Raw genomic sequence first — 15,602 nt, forward strand, 5'->3', positions numbered from 1 at the left:
TTCTCAGAGGCTGAATTTTGCCTTTGGGCCCCAGACACTAACACAGAAACTTAGCTTCTGCCCACACGTGTGGCGTGCCCCCCGCCCCCCTCGCACGGCCTCAGGGTGGAGGAGTGTGGGTGACGCCCAGCTCCCCACTGCGCCCCTCTCTGGGAGGGTCCCCCGTTGTCCGTGGCGGCCTGCAGCCACTGACCACACAGGGAGAGCTGAGGGGGACCGGCCCTCTCACCTCGATGCAGGGCACCCCTGTAGGGCACCCACCTCCAGAGCCCCCGGGGGGTGGCCAGGCCCCTGCTGGGACCGCATCCTGGCCCCGCGCCTCCCTCTGCTCCGTCCTGCCTCCTCCACTTCCCACAGCCCAGGAATCCAGCAGCTTCCATTCCCTGGCCTTCCCCGTGACATGCCGACACCACCGCTGCCCCGCTCACCTACCCCCCAAAGGGAAAAGGAATAAACATGGGAAAATAAGCACACACACAAGGCACCAGTATCTGGCATCTCAGAAACACTCGCGTTGGGATTACTTTCCCTGAGTATCTCCCCCCCCCCCCCCCCCCCCCCCACTGCTGGCGGCAAAGCTCACCAGGCTCGCCCCGGGGCCCCACTAAAGCAGACTTCAGCTTTCACGCTGGAACACAGCAGCTGCTGCAGCCTTAGCGACGCGCTGCTCCTCGCCTGCAAAGTGTGCGGCGTGCACTGCAGGGCATGCGGCCTTCTGGAGACACTGTCCACCCCTGCCCCACGGTGCCTCGTGCCCTCCCGGTGACGCAGAACTCCTCACCGCCCTCCCTGACCCGGCTTGTGGGCTCAGGCAGAGGTGGGGGCCAGGGCGTGGCACCTGGTAGACACTCAGGCATGCTTGTCGGGTGAATGAGTGAACATCAGCCCTGAGATGCTCCCCAGGGTCTGTCCGAACCAGAAAGAAGCCAGAGAGGTATCTTTCTGTCCTAAACGTAAGCAAGACCTGGAGGAGGCCTCTGTTTAGAAGTTATTACACTCCCTGGCACGGGGCAGTTGTTGGTTAAATGAACAACATCGGTTTGTTTGACCAATAATTTATGTGAGTTCAAAGTCAGCTTCAGATCTAAAGGTTCGCTAATGCAAGACTGAGGAATTCCAAGCGAAAAAGAATCCTATATGGTAAAAGCCTAATATGCGAAGCGTCCGACTGTTTGTTTGACCGTTTGACCAGTCGCTATGATGCACACTGATCACCAGGGGGCAGATATGCTCCAACTGGTAGGTTAGCTTGCTGCTGGGGTATGGCCGATCAGGACTGGGCGAGATGGGCCGGACACGCCCTGGAGCCCTCCCACGGTCCCTCCCCAGCCCTGATTGTGCACCAGTGGGGTCACTCGGCCTGGCCTGCACCGTCTTGCAATCTGGGACTCCTTGGGAGATGTCGGAGAGCCAGTTCTGGCCCAATCCCTGCAGGCCAGGCCAAGGGGCCCCACCGGTGCACGAATCCGTGCACTGGGCCTCTAGTAAACTTTATAAAATAAAATTCTAGCCCAGCCAGCATGGCTCAGTAGTTGAATGTTGACCTATGAACCGGGAGTTCAGGGTTTGACTCCCAGTCAGGGCACATGCCCAGGTTGCGGGCTCGATCCCCAGTGTGAGGCATGCAGGAGGCAGCCGATCAATGATTCCCTCTCATCATTGATGTTTCTATCTCTCCCTTCCTCTCTGAAATCAATAAAAGTATTTAAAATAAAATAGAACTTTTGGATCTTGGTTCTGCTTCAGAGGCAGTCTCACTCCAGCCTGTGTAAAGAGTAGAGAGGCTGAGGACGATGGGGAACTCAATGGATTCTCGGCGAGTGGGGGGCGAGCTGATGGTGGGAATTGGAGGCAATGGCTTTGTCCTGGTCAGGATTCACAGACACAGGGTGCTTAGCCACCAGCACCGGGACTGAGCAGAGAGGTCCTCCACTGGGGAAGATAATCAACGTGCTACGAAAAGAACGGAGGGGGTCAATCGAAGAGTTTCATTGCAGGGCCCTAGCGGGTTTGGCTCAGTGGATAGAGCATCGACCTGCGGACCAAAGGGTCCTGGGTTCGATTCCGGTCAAGGGCACATGCCTCGGTTACAGGCTCCTCCCTGGCCCGGGCCCTGGATGGGGCGTGTGCAGGAGGCAACCAATCAATGTGCTTCTCTCACATCAATATTTCTCTCTGTCTTTCCCTCTCTCTTGCATTCTCTCTAAAAATCAATGGGAAAATATCCTCAGGTGAGGATTAAAAAAAAGAAAAAGAGCTTCACTGCAGGTCTACTTTCTCCAAATGGGAGAAAGGCTCATGGGAGGTCCTAACAGGTTTTATGGGCTCCCTCCTGCCCTCTCCCGCCTTCTCATTTCCTAGACGTTCCCTAGCGTCCTTGTGTGGTTTCAGCTCCCAACGATGACTGCCAATCCCCCGTCATAATTTAAATCTTCCATCGCGTCACCCCTTCCTTTCCCTCATTCACACAGTAGAAGGTGCATTGGTTAAGCTATTCTAAATATTCATCTGAAGTCAATGAAAATAGAAATTTCAAATTTTCTGGTACTGATAAGATAGAAAAGCAAGATAAAGGGTCTTATTGGTTATACTTTAAATTAGGGCTTTTAAGTAATCCTATATAATAAAAGGCTAATATGCAAATTGTCCCCTCGACTGGGAGTTCAACCAGGAGTTTGACCAGGGGGTGGTGCTGGCAGGCCAACCGCCTGTGGCCCCTCCCCCTGGCCACCCCACCTTTGATCAGCCCCCCAACCCTGATTGGGGGCGGGCCGGCTGGCCAACCTCCCACGTCCCCTCCCCTGGCCAGCCCTGCCCGATCGACCCCATCAGGGCGGGCCGGCCGGACCTCACCCGTGCACGAATTCGTGCACTGGGCCTCCAGTAAAGAATAAAGCTGACGTGTGATTTTACAAGGAAAATCTTTCCTGGGAAAGGTGTTCCTAGGTTAAGGCACAGCTGGCCCTGAGCAGCGAGGCCAAGGTTTTCGGATCCCTCCTCCCTTGAACGGCACCGCGGGTCCCCAAGGGCAGGGCTGGAGCGACCCAGACGAGCTAGAGACGCGTTAGTTTCACAAAAAGGACGTTTGTAAGGAGTTCTTATTACTGAGAACATTCCAGCAGGTTTCCGGGATGTACCCCATGGTATTCAAGCATCACAGACTAGGTTCAGCCTAAGGCACGAACGAGACCCCCTTCTACAGAGGGTGGGGTGGCGGCGACTGCGTCTCACAGCTGCATAATAAATATTGGATTCTTCCCACCCTGCGAGTCCCTGGGTCTCATCACACATATCGGACACACGTCTAAAGGGGTAACCGGGTACATGCCAGATTCTTCCGGAAGCTCACGAGTTTCTTACACGGGGCCGCTGAGCAGGGAGACCAAGGGAGCGAAGGGAGGACGTTCTCTTTGCTGCCGTCCCGGCTCTTCCTCTGCGTGGTGTCCGGAGTCGCTGCCGGCGGTGACTGCCTTGGGCCGTATGCTCTCCACCACGGCCGAGAGCATGGCTCCCGCCGCCTTCGCCCCTTGCATCAGGGCCTGCTCCACCTGCAGGGCAGACCCGTTCACAGGACACTCGGGCAGGGTCCTGGGCTTGTGCCCAGCCCCACCGCCACCTCGCCATCCCGCTCAGGAACCGGCCTGCCCGGAGCCTTTCCCGAGAGCAGGAAGCAACCTGAGCTCCAGTTTCAAAGGCCCTAGAGCTGCACAGGCCCAGAGAAGCCAGGACGGCCGGCCGGCCCGGGCACACAGTGGGGGCACCGGGCTCCCGGTCCCTTCCTGCCTCAGAGCCATTCAGCCTGGGGTTTGCCTCCAGTGTGGGGGGTGGGGGTGGGGGGCTCAGAGGCAAAGGGCCTCAGAGCAGCACAGCCCCTGGGCCCTCATTCTGCAGATGAGCACACAGGGAGCCAGGCGGGGGCCTCCCTTGGACCTCGTCACACAGTGAATTAGTGCAGGAGCTCAGGTCCGGGCCCAGGATTCGGAGGAAGGAGGGCCTCCTAGAATCCCTTGACCCCCGGGATCTCCTCCTTGTGTACAAACGCTCAAGGGGTGGGGGACCCCTCGTCCCAGCGCCCACCACGGCCCTCGCTGCCACAGGCCTCCCCGGGGGGGATGCAGAGGAGGAAGATGCGGAAAGTGAGAAGCAGGGGTTGCGAGCGTGGGAGGCCCGTCCCCCCGAGTCGCCTGGGGATGGGGTCGCACAGTGCAGAGACCAAGGCTGGGATCTGCCCAGGGCGTTAGGAAGACATAGGGAACGTGGAAGAGAACCTAGAAAAACGACGTGCCTCATTTAATCCTTGATTTTTGAAAACCTACTACACATGCTTCCTCTGCTCTTCTCATGGGGTCTCAAGAGAGACCAAATGTCAACAAGAGCAGCTCACACTGGCTCGGGGACGTAGCTTTCCAAGCTCTTGTGCCACCATTGAATGTGTCGCCCCCTATATTACGGGGGGCGGGGGGCGGCACAAACCCAAACGCAGTGGGGCCGGGCAGGTGTGTGGTGACACTGGTGGGTGACATGCCTACCCACCACCACCCATCGAAAGGGGGCCCCACGACTGGGCCCCACAGACCATCAGCCAGCGCGAACACGGGCCCAATGGCCCGATCGATGGGTTGTTCAGAGCGGCTGGGAATCCATATCGTTTAATATAAAATTTCTACATTTTTAAATACAGGCAAATGAGTAAAAAATACTCGTAATTCAATTTGCAACTTTAGCAGCGGAGTGTCTGCCTTGGTTAATCCCCGTTTTGTAAGGGAAGGGACAGTCTCGGAGATAAAATGGCTTCACCAAGGAGGCCAGGCCAGTGAGGGCCCAGCTGGACTCCACCAGTGGTCCTACCGTGTTGCCCAGCGCCTTTTCTACTCCTCGATGGGCTCATAGAGATGAGAAGGACCGTAAAGTCCTTGGAAACGGCAGGCCCCCACCAGTGCGACAGATAACATGACACCACGGATCGCTGTTCTGACCACCCATGAGAGGAGGAGCCCAAGACAGCTCAGCAGAAGCGGTCGTCCATCCCAGCCAGTGGAACGCACCTGCTGGCTCCTGGGCACCCCTCCCTGCTGGCTCCTGGGCGCACGCACCTGCTGGCTCCTGGGCCCCCCTACCTGCTGGCTCCTGGGCGCCCCTACCTGCTGGCTCCTGGGCGCCCCTACCTGCTGGCTCCTGGGCGCCCCTACCTGCTGGCTCCTGGGCGCCCCTACCTGCTGGCTCCTGGGCGCCCCTACCTGCTGGCTCCTGGGCGCCCCTACCTGCTGGCTCCTGGGCGCCCCTACCTGCTGGCTCCTGGGCGCCCCTACCTGCTGGCTCCTGGGCGCCCCTACCTGCTGGCTCCTGGGCGCCCCTACCTGCTGGCTCCTGGGCGCCCCTACCTGCTGGCTCCTGGGCGCCCCTACCTGCTGGCTCCTGGGCGCCCCTACCTGCTGGCTCCTGGGCGCCCCTACCTGCTGGCTCCTGGGCGCCCCTACCTGCTGGCTCCTGGGCGCCCCTACCTGCTGGCTCCTGGGCGCCCCTACCTGCTGGCTCCTGGGCGCCCCTACCTGCTGGCTCCTGGGCGCCCCTACCTGCTGGCTCCTGGGCGCCCCTACCTGCTGGCTCCTGGGCGCCCCTACCTGCTGGCTCCTGGGCGCCCCTACCTGCTGGCTCCTGGGCGCCCCTACCTGCTGGCTCCTGGGCGCCCCTACCTGCTGGCTCCTGGGCGCCCCTACCTGCTGGCTCCTGGGCGCCCCTACCTGCTGGCTCCTGGGCGCCCCTACCTGCTGGCTCCTGGGCGCCCCTACCTGCTGGCTCCTGGGCGCCCCTACCTGCTGGCTCCTGGGCGCCCCTACCTGCTGGCTCCTGGGCGCCCCTACCTGCTGGCTCCTGGGCGCCCCTACCTGCTGGCTCCTGGGCGCCCCTACCTGCTGGCTCCTGGGCGCCCCTACCTGCTGGCTCCTGGGCGCCCCTACCTGCTGGCTCCTGGGCGCCCCTACCTGCTGGCTCCTGGGCGCCCCTACCTGCTGGCTCCTGGGCGCCCCTACCTGCTGGCTCCTGGGCGCCCCTACCTGCTGGCTCCTGGGCGCCCCTACCTGCTGGCTCCTGGGCGCCCCTACCTGCTGGCTCCTGGGCGCCCCTACCTGCTGGCTCCTGGGCGCCCCTACCTGCTGGCTCCTGGGCGCCCCTACCTGCTGGCTCCTGGGCGCCCCTACCTGCTGGCTCCTGGGCGCCCCTACCTGCTGGCTCCTGGGCGCCCCTACCTGCTGGCTCCTGGGCGCCCCTACCTGCTGGCTCCTGGGCGCCCCTACCTGCTGGCTCCTGGGCGCCCCTACCTGCTGGCTCCTGGGCGCCCCTACCTGCTGGCTCCTGGGCGCCCCTACCTGCTGGCTCCTGGGCGCCCCTACCTGCTGGCTCCTGGGCGCCCCTACCTGCTGGCTCCTGGGCGCCCCTACCTGCTGGCTCCTGGGCGCCCCTACCTGCTGGCTCCTGGGCGCCCCTACCTGCTGGCTCCTGGGCGCCCCTACCTGCTGGCTCCTGGGCGCCCCTACCTGCTGGCTCCTGGGCGCCCCTACCTGCTGGCTCCTGGGCGCCCCTACCTGCTGGCTCCTGGGCGCCCCTACCTGCTGGCTCCTGGGCGCCCCTACCTGCTGGCTCCTGGGCGCCCCTACCTGCTGGCTCCTGGGCGCCCCTACCTGCTGGCTCCTGGGCGCCCCTACCTGCTGGCTCCTGGGCGCCCCTACCTGCTGGCTCCTGGGCGCCCCTACCTGCTGGCTCCTGGGCGCCCCTACCTGCTGGCTCCTGGGCGCCCCTACCTGCTGGCTCCTGGGCGCCCCTACCTGCTGGCTCCTGGGCGCCCCTACCTGCTGGCTCCTGGGCGCCCCTACCTGCTGGCTCCTGGGCGCCCCTACCTGCTGGCTCCTGGGCGCCCCTACCTGCTGGCTCCTGGGCGCCCCTACCTGCTGGCTCCTGGGCGCCCCTACCTGCTGGCTCCTGGGCGCCCCTACCTGCTGGCTCCTGGGCGCCCCTACCTGCTGGCTCCTGGGCGCCCCTACCTGCTGGCTCCTGGGCGCCCCTACCTGCTGGCTCCTGGGCGCCCCTACCTGCTGGCTCCTGGGCGCCCCTACCTGCTGGCTCCTGGGCGCCCCTACCTGCTGGCTCCTGGGCGCCCCTACCTGCTGGCTCCTGGGCGCCCCTACCTGCTGGCTCCTGGGCGCCCCTACCTGCTGGCTCCTGGGCGCCCCTACCTGCTGGCTCCTGGGCGCCCCTACCTGCTGGCTCCTGGGCGCCCCTACCTGCTGGCTCCTGGGCGCCCCTACCTGCTGGCTCCTGGGCGCCCCTACCTGCTGGCTCCTGGGCGCCCCTACCTGCTGGCTCCTGGGCGCCCCTACCTGCTGGCTCCTGGGCACCCCTACCTGCTGGCTCCTGGGCACGCCGTATCTGAGGTCGTTGACGAAGTGCTCGCAGTTCCCGTCCATCAGGCTGTACTGCACTATCTTGTTGATCATGTTCCTCGTGCGCTGGAGGATCTTGTCCACGGGCAGGGGCAGGTACGTCCCGTCCAGCTTGTTGTTGACCTTCCAGGAGCAGCCGTGCAGCACGTCCTCCAGCCGGCTGCACTTGACCACGGCCCGGTTGCTGAAGATGGAGGTGATGCTGCCGGCCAAGAATTCCTCACCTGAGGCCAGAGGCAAACAGAGGCTGGAGAGCCGCCAGGGACAGCGGGGCAGAGCCCGGCGCGCTCTCCCATGCCCGGCAAGCTGCTGTCCTCCGGGCCTCGGTTTGCCCATCTGTCGGAGGCGTGCAGAGGAGGGGGAGCTGGAGTAGATGAGCTAAAGGGCCAGCTTCCCCAGGAAGCCTGGGCCTTGCCCTGCGCCCCCACTTTCCATCCACGGCCTCTCATAAAACTCTCACAGTGGCTGCTGGTGTGGCCCCGACTGCACCGACCAGGCTTCAGGAGCCGTCACACGCGTGCCGAGCGCCCTGCCGTGTAGGCGTCGGCTCCTGGGTAAGGGGCTAACGTGTGGGTCCATGACACGCGTCTTTCCGTAGCCACTGCCAGGGCGCAGGTGAGGCCGCACAGATGGGGCTCTGGATGGGACCCCCGCTTCCCCCAGAGCCACTCCGCCTTCTCCACTCACATATGGGGTTTCACCAAGGGTTCCACCGCTTTGAAAAAAGGGACGTTTGGAAGCTGATAAGTTACCATGTTCAGCCCTCAGGGGGCACGGAGGCTCTGGGAGGGTCAGGAAGCTGCCCCCGTGGGTGGCCGTTTAACACCAGGGCTGTTTTTCTGCAAACGTGTGTCCCCGCCCCCTTGGGAAGCCATCGGAGGGCAAGTAGCGTCCCTGGCTCTTCCTTATGTATTGGAAGAAGAGCTGCCTATTTCACCAAAGCTGGCAGGAGGCAATTCAGCCTCCGGGGACAGGGAGGCGGAAGTCATATTTAGACAGATCTGACGGGAGGGCGGGGACGGGGCTGTGACAGTCCTTTTGGCTGTACAGAGGGAGGCTCCTGGGAAGCAGAGATGGGGGGGTGGGGATGCAGCGTGAAGCCCTGTCACCTTCTTCGCTCTGCCCTCCGTGTGGGCTCCCAGACCGAAGTGGGGGTGTGGGCGGGTGGGGCTGCAGGGGGCGCCGGGAGAGGGGCTGCTCTGCGGGAAGGTCTCAGCAAGGGGACGGGCTGGGCGGTGAGGCGACAGGACACAGGCCGGGGTGAGAGCCGTGAATAAGGCCCCGGGCCTTGGGCGCCAGGGACCCACTGTCATTTAGCCTCGAATGGGCGGTGTGGGCACAGGGCACACATCCTAAAGGCATCGAAGGACCAGGACTGGCCGCGGCCCTCCCTCCGTTCCTCCCAGCGCCCGGGGAAGCCAGGAGCAGCACTGGGGACAACGGGAAGCAAGTGGCAATCGGGGCACGTAAGCACCCGCACCCGTCTTGGGGGCCTCAGGAACAGGGGAAGAATGTGGAACTGCTGTCAACACGGGCGGGTCGGAGGCTCACGTTCCTAAACACCATGGAAACGAAAGGGAACCTGGGACGCTCTCACTCGCTTCTGCTTTAGGGCTGGACACACCGCGTGTCTGGTAGACAGAGACCAAGCTCTGTCCCACAGTACCGTTAGGTCTAGTCTCTCTCTCTCTCTCTCTCTCTCTCTCTCTCTCTTTGTTAACCCTCACCCGAGGATATTTTTCCATTGATTTTTAGAGCGAGTGGAAGGGAGGGGGAGAGACAGAGAGAAACATCGATGTGAGAGACACACATTGATTGGCTGCCTCCTGCATGCGCCCTGACCAGGGCTGGGGATCAAGCCTGCAACAAGGTACGTGCCCTTGACCGGAATCGAACCCGAAACCCTTCAGTCTGCAAGCCAACACTCTCTCCACTGAGCCACACCGGCCGGGGCTCGGTCTAGTCGTGCGGTGGGTGTTTTACTGTTCAGTGGGCCGCGCCGAGGAAGCGGGGATGGGCGGGGCCCGCTTCCCTCGGCGCCTCGACGCCACGAGCTTGGCCGCGTATCCACTCTTACTCGGGGGCGCCAGGTGGACCACGCGGTCGTCCTCCACACAGATGGCCCAGTGCTCATAGCCGATCCGGAAAATCTCGATCAGGTCCCCAGGTCTCGGTCTCGGGTTGCCCTGCGATGGAAAAAGATGTCACAGTAAAGACTAGCGCGTGCCCACGGGACTCCAGAGACCCTGTCCGGGCATCAGCACCGCTCAGCCTGCAGACATGGCGTCTCCTCGCTGTGCAGGACCCAGGCCGGGGAACGTGCTCCGGGGGGCCCACCCCTCCCGCCATCTCTCCTTATTAAAGGCGGTGAGGCTACAATCTAGGTGAGGCTACGATTTAGGTATGGCGCCCTCCGTACACGCACAAGCTGCGGGGTGAGTGACGGGCTCCTTTAAGTGTCTCTGCTTGAAGCTGCTGTCTCGGTGGAGGGACATCGCAAGAGGAAGGGGTGCTCCTGGGACGTCTGGCTGGGGGAGGGGACCACGGTCGGATGGGGTGTGAGGACACCTGGTGGAGCTCAGTCTGAGCCCAGATCCCTCCGTCCCCACCCCCTGCAGCCTTGGCCTGGTGATGGCCTTTCTGGGACCCTCTGGACAGAGAAATCAGTGCCTCCTGCCCCTGCTGGCCTCCGGGTTCCCTCTGCAGGTGCCCCGCATGCCCTCCTGTCGCCCTGGGGGTGCCCCCTCCTCTGATGCCCACACACTGGTTGCTGAGAGCCGGCTCGCCGCCTGCATTCCAGAGGGTGGTGCCTGCCCAGCCAGCTCCCCCGCTCTCCCGTGGGTTGGCCGTCTCGCTCCAGGGAGGTCTGAGCCCCTGCGAGTCTGTCCTCCCCTGAGTGCCCTCCTGGCCCTCAGCCCTGGGAGACCATGTCAGGCTTCCTGGTATCTTAGTAATTCTTCCTGTTAAGCTGCCCCTGCTGGACCCACCGTGAGGTTCCTCTCTCCCGACCGGACCCAGACGGCTGGCACTCTTCAGAGAGGCCCGGGGGCGAGCCTGTCCATCGAAGAGGCATCGGGTGTGGGCACAACACAGTTTTGTGCCCTTCACATTTTGTTGAAAGGGTGGGTGCATCCATGTTAACTGCTCGTACCACAATTTAAAAAAAATGAAAAGAAAAGAAAAAGAAATTCCAGAGCTTTTACCACTGTAAGCCCAAACTTAAAAAAATGAAACTCATGTCCCACATCCCATATCCCTCCTACTCAGTACCATAAACATGCGATCTAAAAAGCACTGGCCTGCGGACCAAAGGGTCCCGGGTTCGATTCCGCTCAAGGGCATGTACCTTGGTTGCAGGCTCCTCCCCGGCCCGGGCCTTGGTCAGGGCTCAGGCAGGAGGCAACCAATCGATGTGTTTCTCTCACATCGATGCTTCTCTCTCTCTTCCACTCTCCCTACAAATCAATGGAGAAATATCCTCAGGTGAGGACTAACAACAACAACAAAAGCTGTTCCCAGGCTCCTCCCTCCCAGCGGCCTCCAGGTTTGCCCAGTGGTGCAGGGAAGAAGCCGGCTCACTGAGACCCCTGCAGGAGGAGGAGGCTGGGAAGTCTGAGCCAGGCAGAGAGACAAGAACGCCATCCACCCAGCCACCCACCCGTCGGCTTGACAAGAACCCGGCTGCTTCCCCCAACTTTGCAATCATTTCCCGCTGGTCTGGTTTCCTCGAGGCGTCTCTCTCCTCCCAGTTCCCCGCCTTCTTTCCCTGGCTGAGGCCCCCCCCCGTTTGCCAGGGCAAGAAGTCACAGGAGGAAAAAGGGCGTTTCGCCTGTTTTGTTTTTCACACTTTCCTGAGATATAATTAACATCCCATAAAATGCACACATTTTAGGCCTACAGTTCAATGACTTTTAGTGAATTCACGGAGTTTGTACTTGGGCCAGGCAGTGGTTTCATAGCTATAACAATACAGGCACAATTCACAAGAGGAAAGCTGGTAACTGGACTTCATCAAAATTAAAACGTTTTGCTCTTCAAAAAGAGATTCAGAGAATGAACACACAAGCCACAGACTGAGAGGAAGCACTGCAGAGCATTTATCTGGAGAAGTACGACACACAGGATTCCTGAAGAACTCTCGGACGTACGAACCAAGAGAAAAAAACGGGCAAAAGATTTGGATGCCTCACCAAAGAAGATATATACGGACGGCAAAAAATACGTGAAAAGGTGGGCGGTCACGAGGGAAACGCAAACGAAAACCACAACGAGACACCTACATACCTATTAGTTAGAATGAAGGGACTGATGATCCAAGTGCTCTTGGGCATGAAAATAGCACAACTATTTCAGAAAAGAGTAAGTTAGACATGCAGGCACCGCATGATCTAGCCAGTATATTCCTGGGTATTCAACTCAAGAGGAAAGATGTGTATTGCAAAGACTTGTTCACAAATATTCATAATGTTTATTTGTAATAGCTAAATGGCCAAGTGCTCTTGGGCATGAAAAATAGCACAACTATTTCAGAAAAGAGTAAGTTAAACATGCATGTACCGCATGATCTAGCCATTATATTCTTAGGTATTCACTCAAGAGGAAAGATGTGTATTGCAAAGACTCGTACACAAATATTCATAATGTTTATTTGTAATAGCTAAATGCTGGGAGCAACCCAATGAGCAAACAAATAAATAAATCTTCCTACAACGGAATACTGCTCAGCGATAAAAAAAAAAGGAATGAACTATTGATAATGTGCTACGTGGGTATAACTCAAACATAATTATGTGGAAGGAGACAGACCAAAAAAAAAAAAGGGCCTATGTGATATGATTCCATTCATATAAATCTCTTAAAAATGCAAACTAGCCAGTTTGGCTCAATGGATAGAGCATCCGGCCCTCAGATTGAAGGGTCCCGGGTTCGATTCCAGTCAAGGGCAAGTACCTCGGTTGCAGGTTCTATTCCCAGCCCTGATCAGGGTGCATGTGGGAGGCAACCAGTTGATGTGTCTCTCTCACATCGAAGTTTCTCTCTATCTCTCCCCGTCCCTTCCATTCTCTCTAAAAATTCAATGGAAAAATATCCTCGGGTGAGGATTAATAACCACACAACAAAACAAAAATGCAAACCAATCTATATAGCCGTGGAAAGCAGATCAGTTGTGGCCTGGGGATGGGGAGGGGTGGGGAGAGGGAGGGACTTAGAAAGGGAAGTTTTTCTTGTGGTGATGGCTTCAGGGGTACATACCTATGTCAAAAGCATATTCAACAGCATATCCCAAATACTATGTGCGGGTGATGGTCTGCCAGTTATAGGAACGTCAGTTACACCTCAATGAAGCTCAATAAACGGCTCAACGAAGCTGTTTTCTACAAAACTAAAAAGCCATAGCCAACATCCCAAGTCAGGATGCAGTTCCACCTGCCACACAGTCCAAACAGAGTGAACTACAACTTGTAGAGCAGCCACCAGGGCTGTGTGAGAACCGTGTGACACCCACCTCGGCTGCTTGCTTCGCTACCTGGCTGGCGCTCTCAGACTTCAGGGACAAGCTCGACTCTGTTCTCTTCTGCCTGGGCGAGGGCTCCGAGTTAACTCCCGGCTTCTCCCTGGGTGAGTTTTGTGATCGTACAGTTAACGGATAACACGTCTTCACAACGATTGGACACTCGGCATGACCCCCGATGTGTGACTTTAAGACACTTTCCACTTTTGAGATCCTAGGACACATTCCCCCCGAAGCTTGCTTCTGGGACACCGTCCACCGTCACACAAAAGGACTACGCTTACTGCTTTCCAGACAATTGTTCTAAATGCTAATGACAACAGCGAGTAGCTTTCAGAATGTTTGTATTTGCTAATAATATTTTTTGAACGTTTATCAAAGTGACACTTGCATATCGTTTTGTCAAAAAATGGCAACAGACCCTAGCCGGTGTGGCTCAGTGGATAGAGCATCGGCCTGCAGACGGAAGGGTCCCGGGTTCGATTCCGGTCAAGCGCACATGCCCGGGTTGCGGGTTCGATCCCCAGTGTAGGGCGCGCAGGAGGCAGCCGCTCAATGATTCTCTCTCATCATTGATGCTTCTCTCTCTCTCTCCCTCTCCCTTCCTCCCTGAAATCAATTAAAAAAATTTAAAAAATGGTAACAGTACACAGTGGCTTATAATGAAATGCAAGAGGCCTCTGCTCCCTCCCGGTCACCCGGGGTCCTACTGCCAGAGGCCGGCCCCTGGACGCCCTGAGCTGCTGCCTCCGACAATTAGCTCCATGTTCCTGAGAAATCTTGTTGAGCCCCAACACTGTGACCACAAGTGATGTACGCATCCGGCACATTACCAGCCCCAAAAGGCATTTTTTTTTCTTTTTTTTTTGCAGAGCCCACATTTCACATTTTATTGCACTTTTTCCACAATCACTGAATCCTGCTGGGCTGTGCCCAGGGCTCTGGAGGCAGGACCTGGAAGGTGAAGCTGAGCAGCAAGCCATTCCCGGGAGGGGCTCCCCCAGGGACCCCGAGAGGATGACCCCTGGCCATGGTTGGGAGACCCGTCGAGGACTGAACCCCCACACCCAACCCCCACACTTCAGGTCTCCACACCGCCTCCCGGATGCTGCCCCCAAACAGGGCCCAAAAGGCATTTTGTTGACCTTTCCGCAGCTTTAACTCTTCTCTAAAGTGTAGTGAAGGGGGTAGGGGGAGGCTGTCATATTTAATGCGGGTCTGGAAGCTCTCAGCCCCTTGGGATTTAAAAAAAGAAGCAAACCCTGATTTCAATGAAAGGGAACTGAGGGAACTGGTTGCATCCTGCACTGGTTACCAACTGGCAGTGTGGGGAGGGTCCTTCACAGCAATCCCGTCCCCAGGTTCTGGAGAAGGAAGGCCTTGTGGGCGGGAATCGCTGCGAGAAAGCCCTCCTGTGGCGAGGACGCCCCTGCCTTCTGCTGACTGCTTAGTGGCAGGCTGGTTTGCACAGAAATCACCCCAAGATTTGCTTTTACAAAACTATCAGCAAGAACCGTTCTTCAAAAGGCTCTCCACTCGGACCCAGGCCTTCCAAGCAGAGAACTTACCCCGGCTCCAACGGGCCCTGCTTGGGCGAGAGCTGGACCAGCACTTGAAATCCCACGGATTCTTCTATTTCAAGAAAAAAAAAATAGCGATTTAAACACACTTGCATTCCCGGGAGGTTAAATCTATGAAACAAGGGCTCAAATGACCGCCTGGAAAGGTGGGCTCCAAGCTCTGGTCTAGGTCTAGACCCTGGCAGGCCCGTTAGCCTGGGGTCGATTTTTGGGTGAACAAAGGGGTTTGTAGGACTGGACGCCGGAGAGGGCTCAGTTCCTCTGGGAGGGAGAGACTTGGGAATTCCAGGGGCCGGGATCTGGGAGAGGAGGAAGACAGGTGCCTCGATTCCAGATTGCAGACACCTCGGGGCTGCCCTGGCCGGTGTGGCTCAGTGCATAGAGCATCAGCCTGTGGACCCAAGGGTCCCAGGTTCTATTCCGGTCAGGGGCGCCTGCCTGGGTTGTGTGGGCTCCGTCAAACGTTCAGGAGGCAGCCGATCAATGATTCTCTCTCATCACTGATGTTTCTCTCTCTCTCTTCCTCTTTAAAATAAAAAAATATATATATTAAAGAAAAAAAGAAAAGAAACCTCAGGCTAGACCTGAGCACAGAAGCGTCTGCGGAGGTCGTGCGGGGAGCTGCCCGCTCTGTCCCCCCGCTGGGCGCTGGCCGCCTGCTCCACTGAAGTTAATAATAAGCGATCATTCCCAAGTATCCGCTCGTTCCGGGTAACAGGCATTTCACACAAACAACAAACGTCTACAAGAAGGACTCAAACACAACCACGGTGACTTTTCTGGGGCGACCCCCAGCGTGGCGGCTCCATGGGGAGGGGCCATTCCCGGCACCGACTGGCGCCCAGCCGAATGTCAGGAGCGGGTTGGCGTCACCTGGCCCCTCCCTACCTGCTGTTCTTGAGGTCGGTTTGGGCCCGAACCTGGGGAACCTAGAGGGACAGAGCGGGCCCTTCCTCCCCGCATCCGGGCTCAGGCCCATCCCGAAGCTGTGGCGTGGGGGGTCCTCAGGCCTCGCAGAGGGGAGGAGGCAGCCCGTTCCCGGTGGGCGTGGCCGCAGGTCCCCGTGGGCAGAAC

The 15,602-nt window shown here is 58.8% G+C and overlaps 1 protein-coding gene across 1 annotated transcript in view; it reads right to left on the reverse strand.

Annotated features, from left to right (window-relative positions):
- Nucleotides 1–3,300: 3,300 nt before the first annotated feature.
- The window catches only part of HRASLS5 (HRAS-like suppressor family, member 5), a 13,436-nt gene continuing 1,134 nt past the window's right edge, over nucleotides 3,301–15,602 (reverse strand). The window contains exons 2-5 of the mRNA XM_005857512.2: nucleotides 12,943–13,051; nucleotides 9,514–9,622; nucleotides 7,398–7,660; nucleotides 3,301–3,548 (exon numbers count right to left, since the gene is read on the reverse strand). Coding sequence (XP_005857574.1) covers nucleotides 3,357–3,548; nucleotides 7,398–7,660; nucleotides 9,514–9,622; nucleotides 12,943–13,051 — 673 coding nt within the window. The 3' untranslated portion in view covers nucleotides 3,301–3,356. The remainder of the gene's footprint in view (nucleotides 3,549–7,397; nucleotides 7,661–9,513; nucleotides 9,623–12,942; nucleotides 13,052–15,602) is intronic.

This window comes from Myotis brandtii, unplaced genomic scaffold (genome assembly GCF_000412655.1).
Source record: "Myotis brandtii unplaced genomic scaffold, ASM41265v1 scaffold1112, whole genome shotgun sequence".
In the NCBI taxonomy this organism is placed as follows: domain Eukaryota; kingdom Metazoa; phylum Chordata; class Mammalia; order Chiroptera; family Vespertilionidae; genus Myotis; species Myotis brandtii.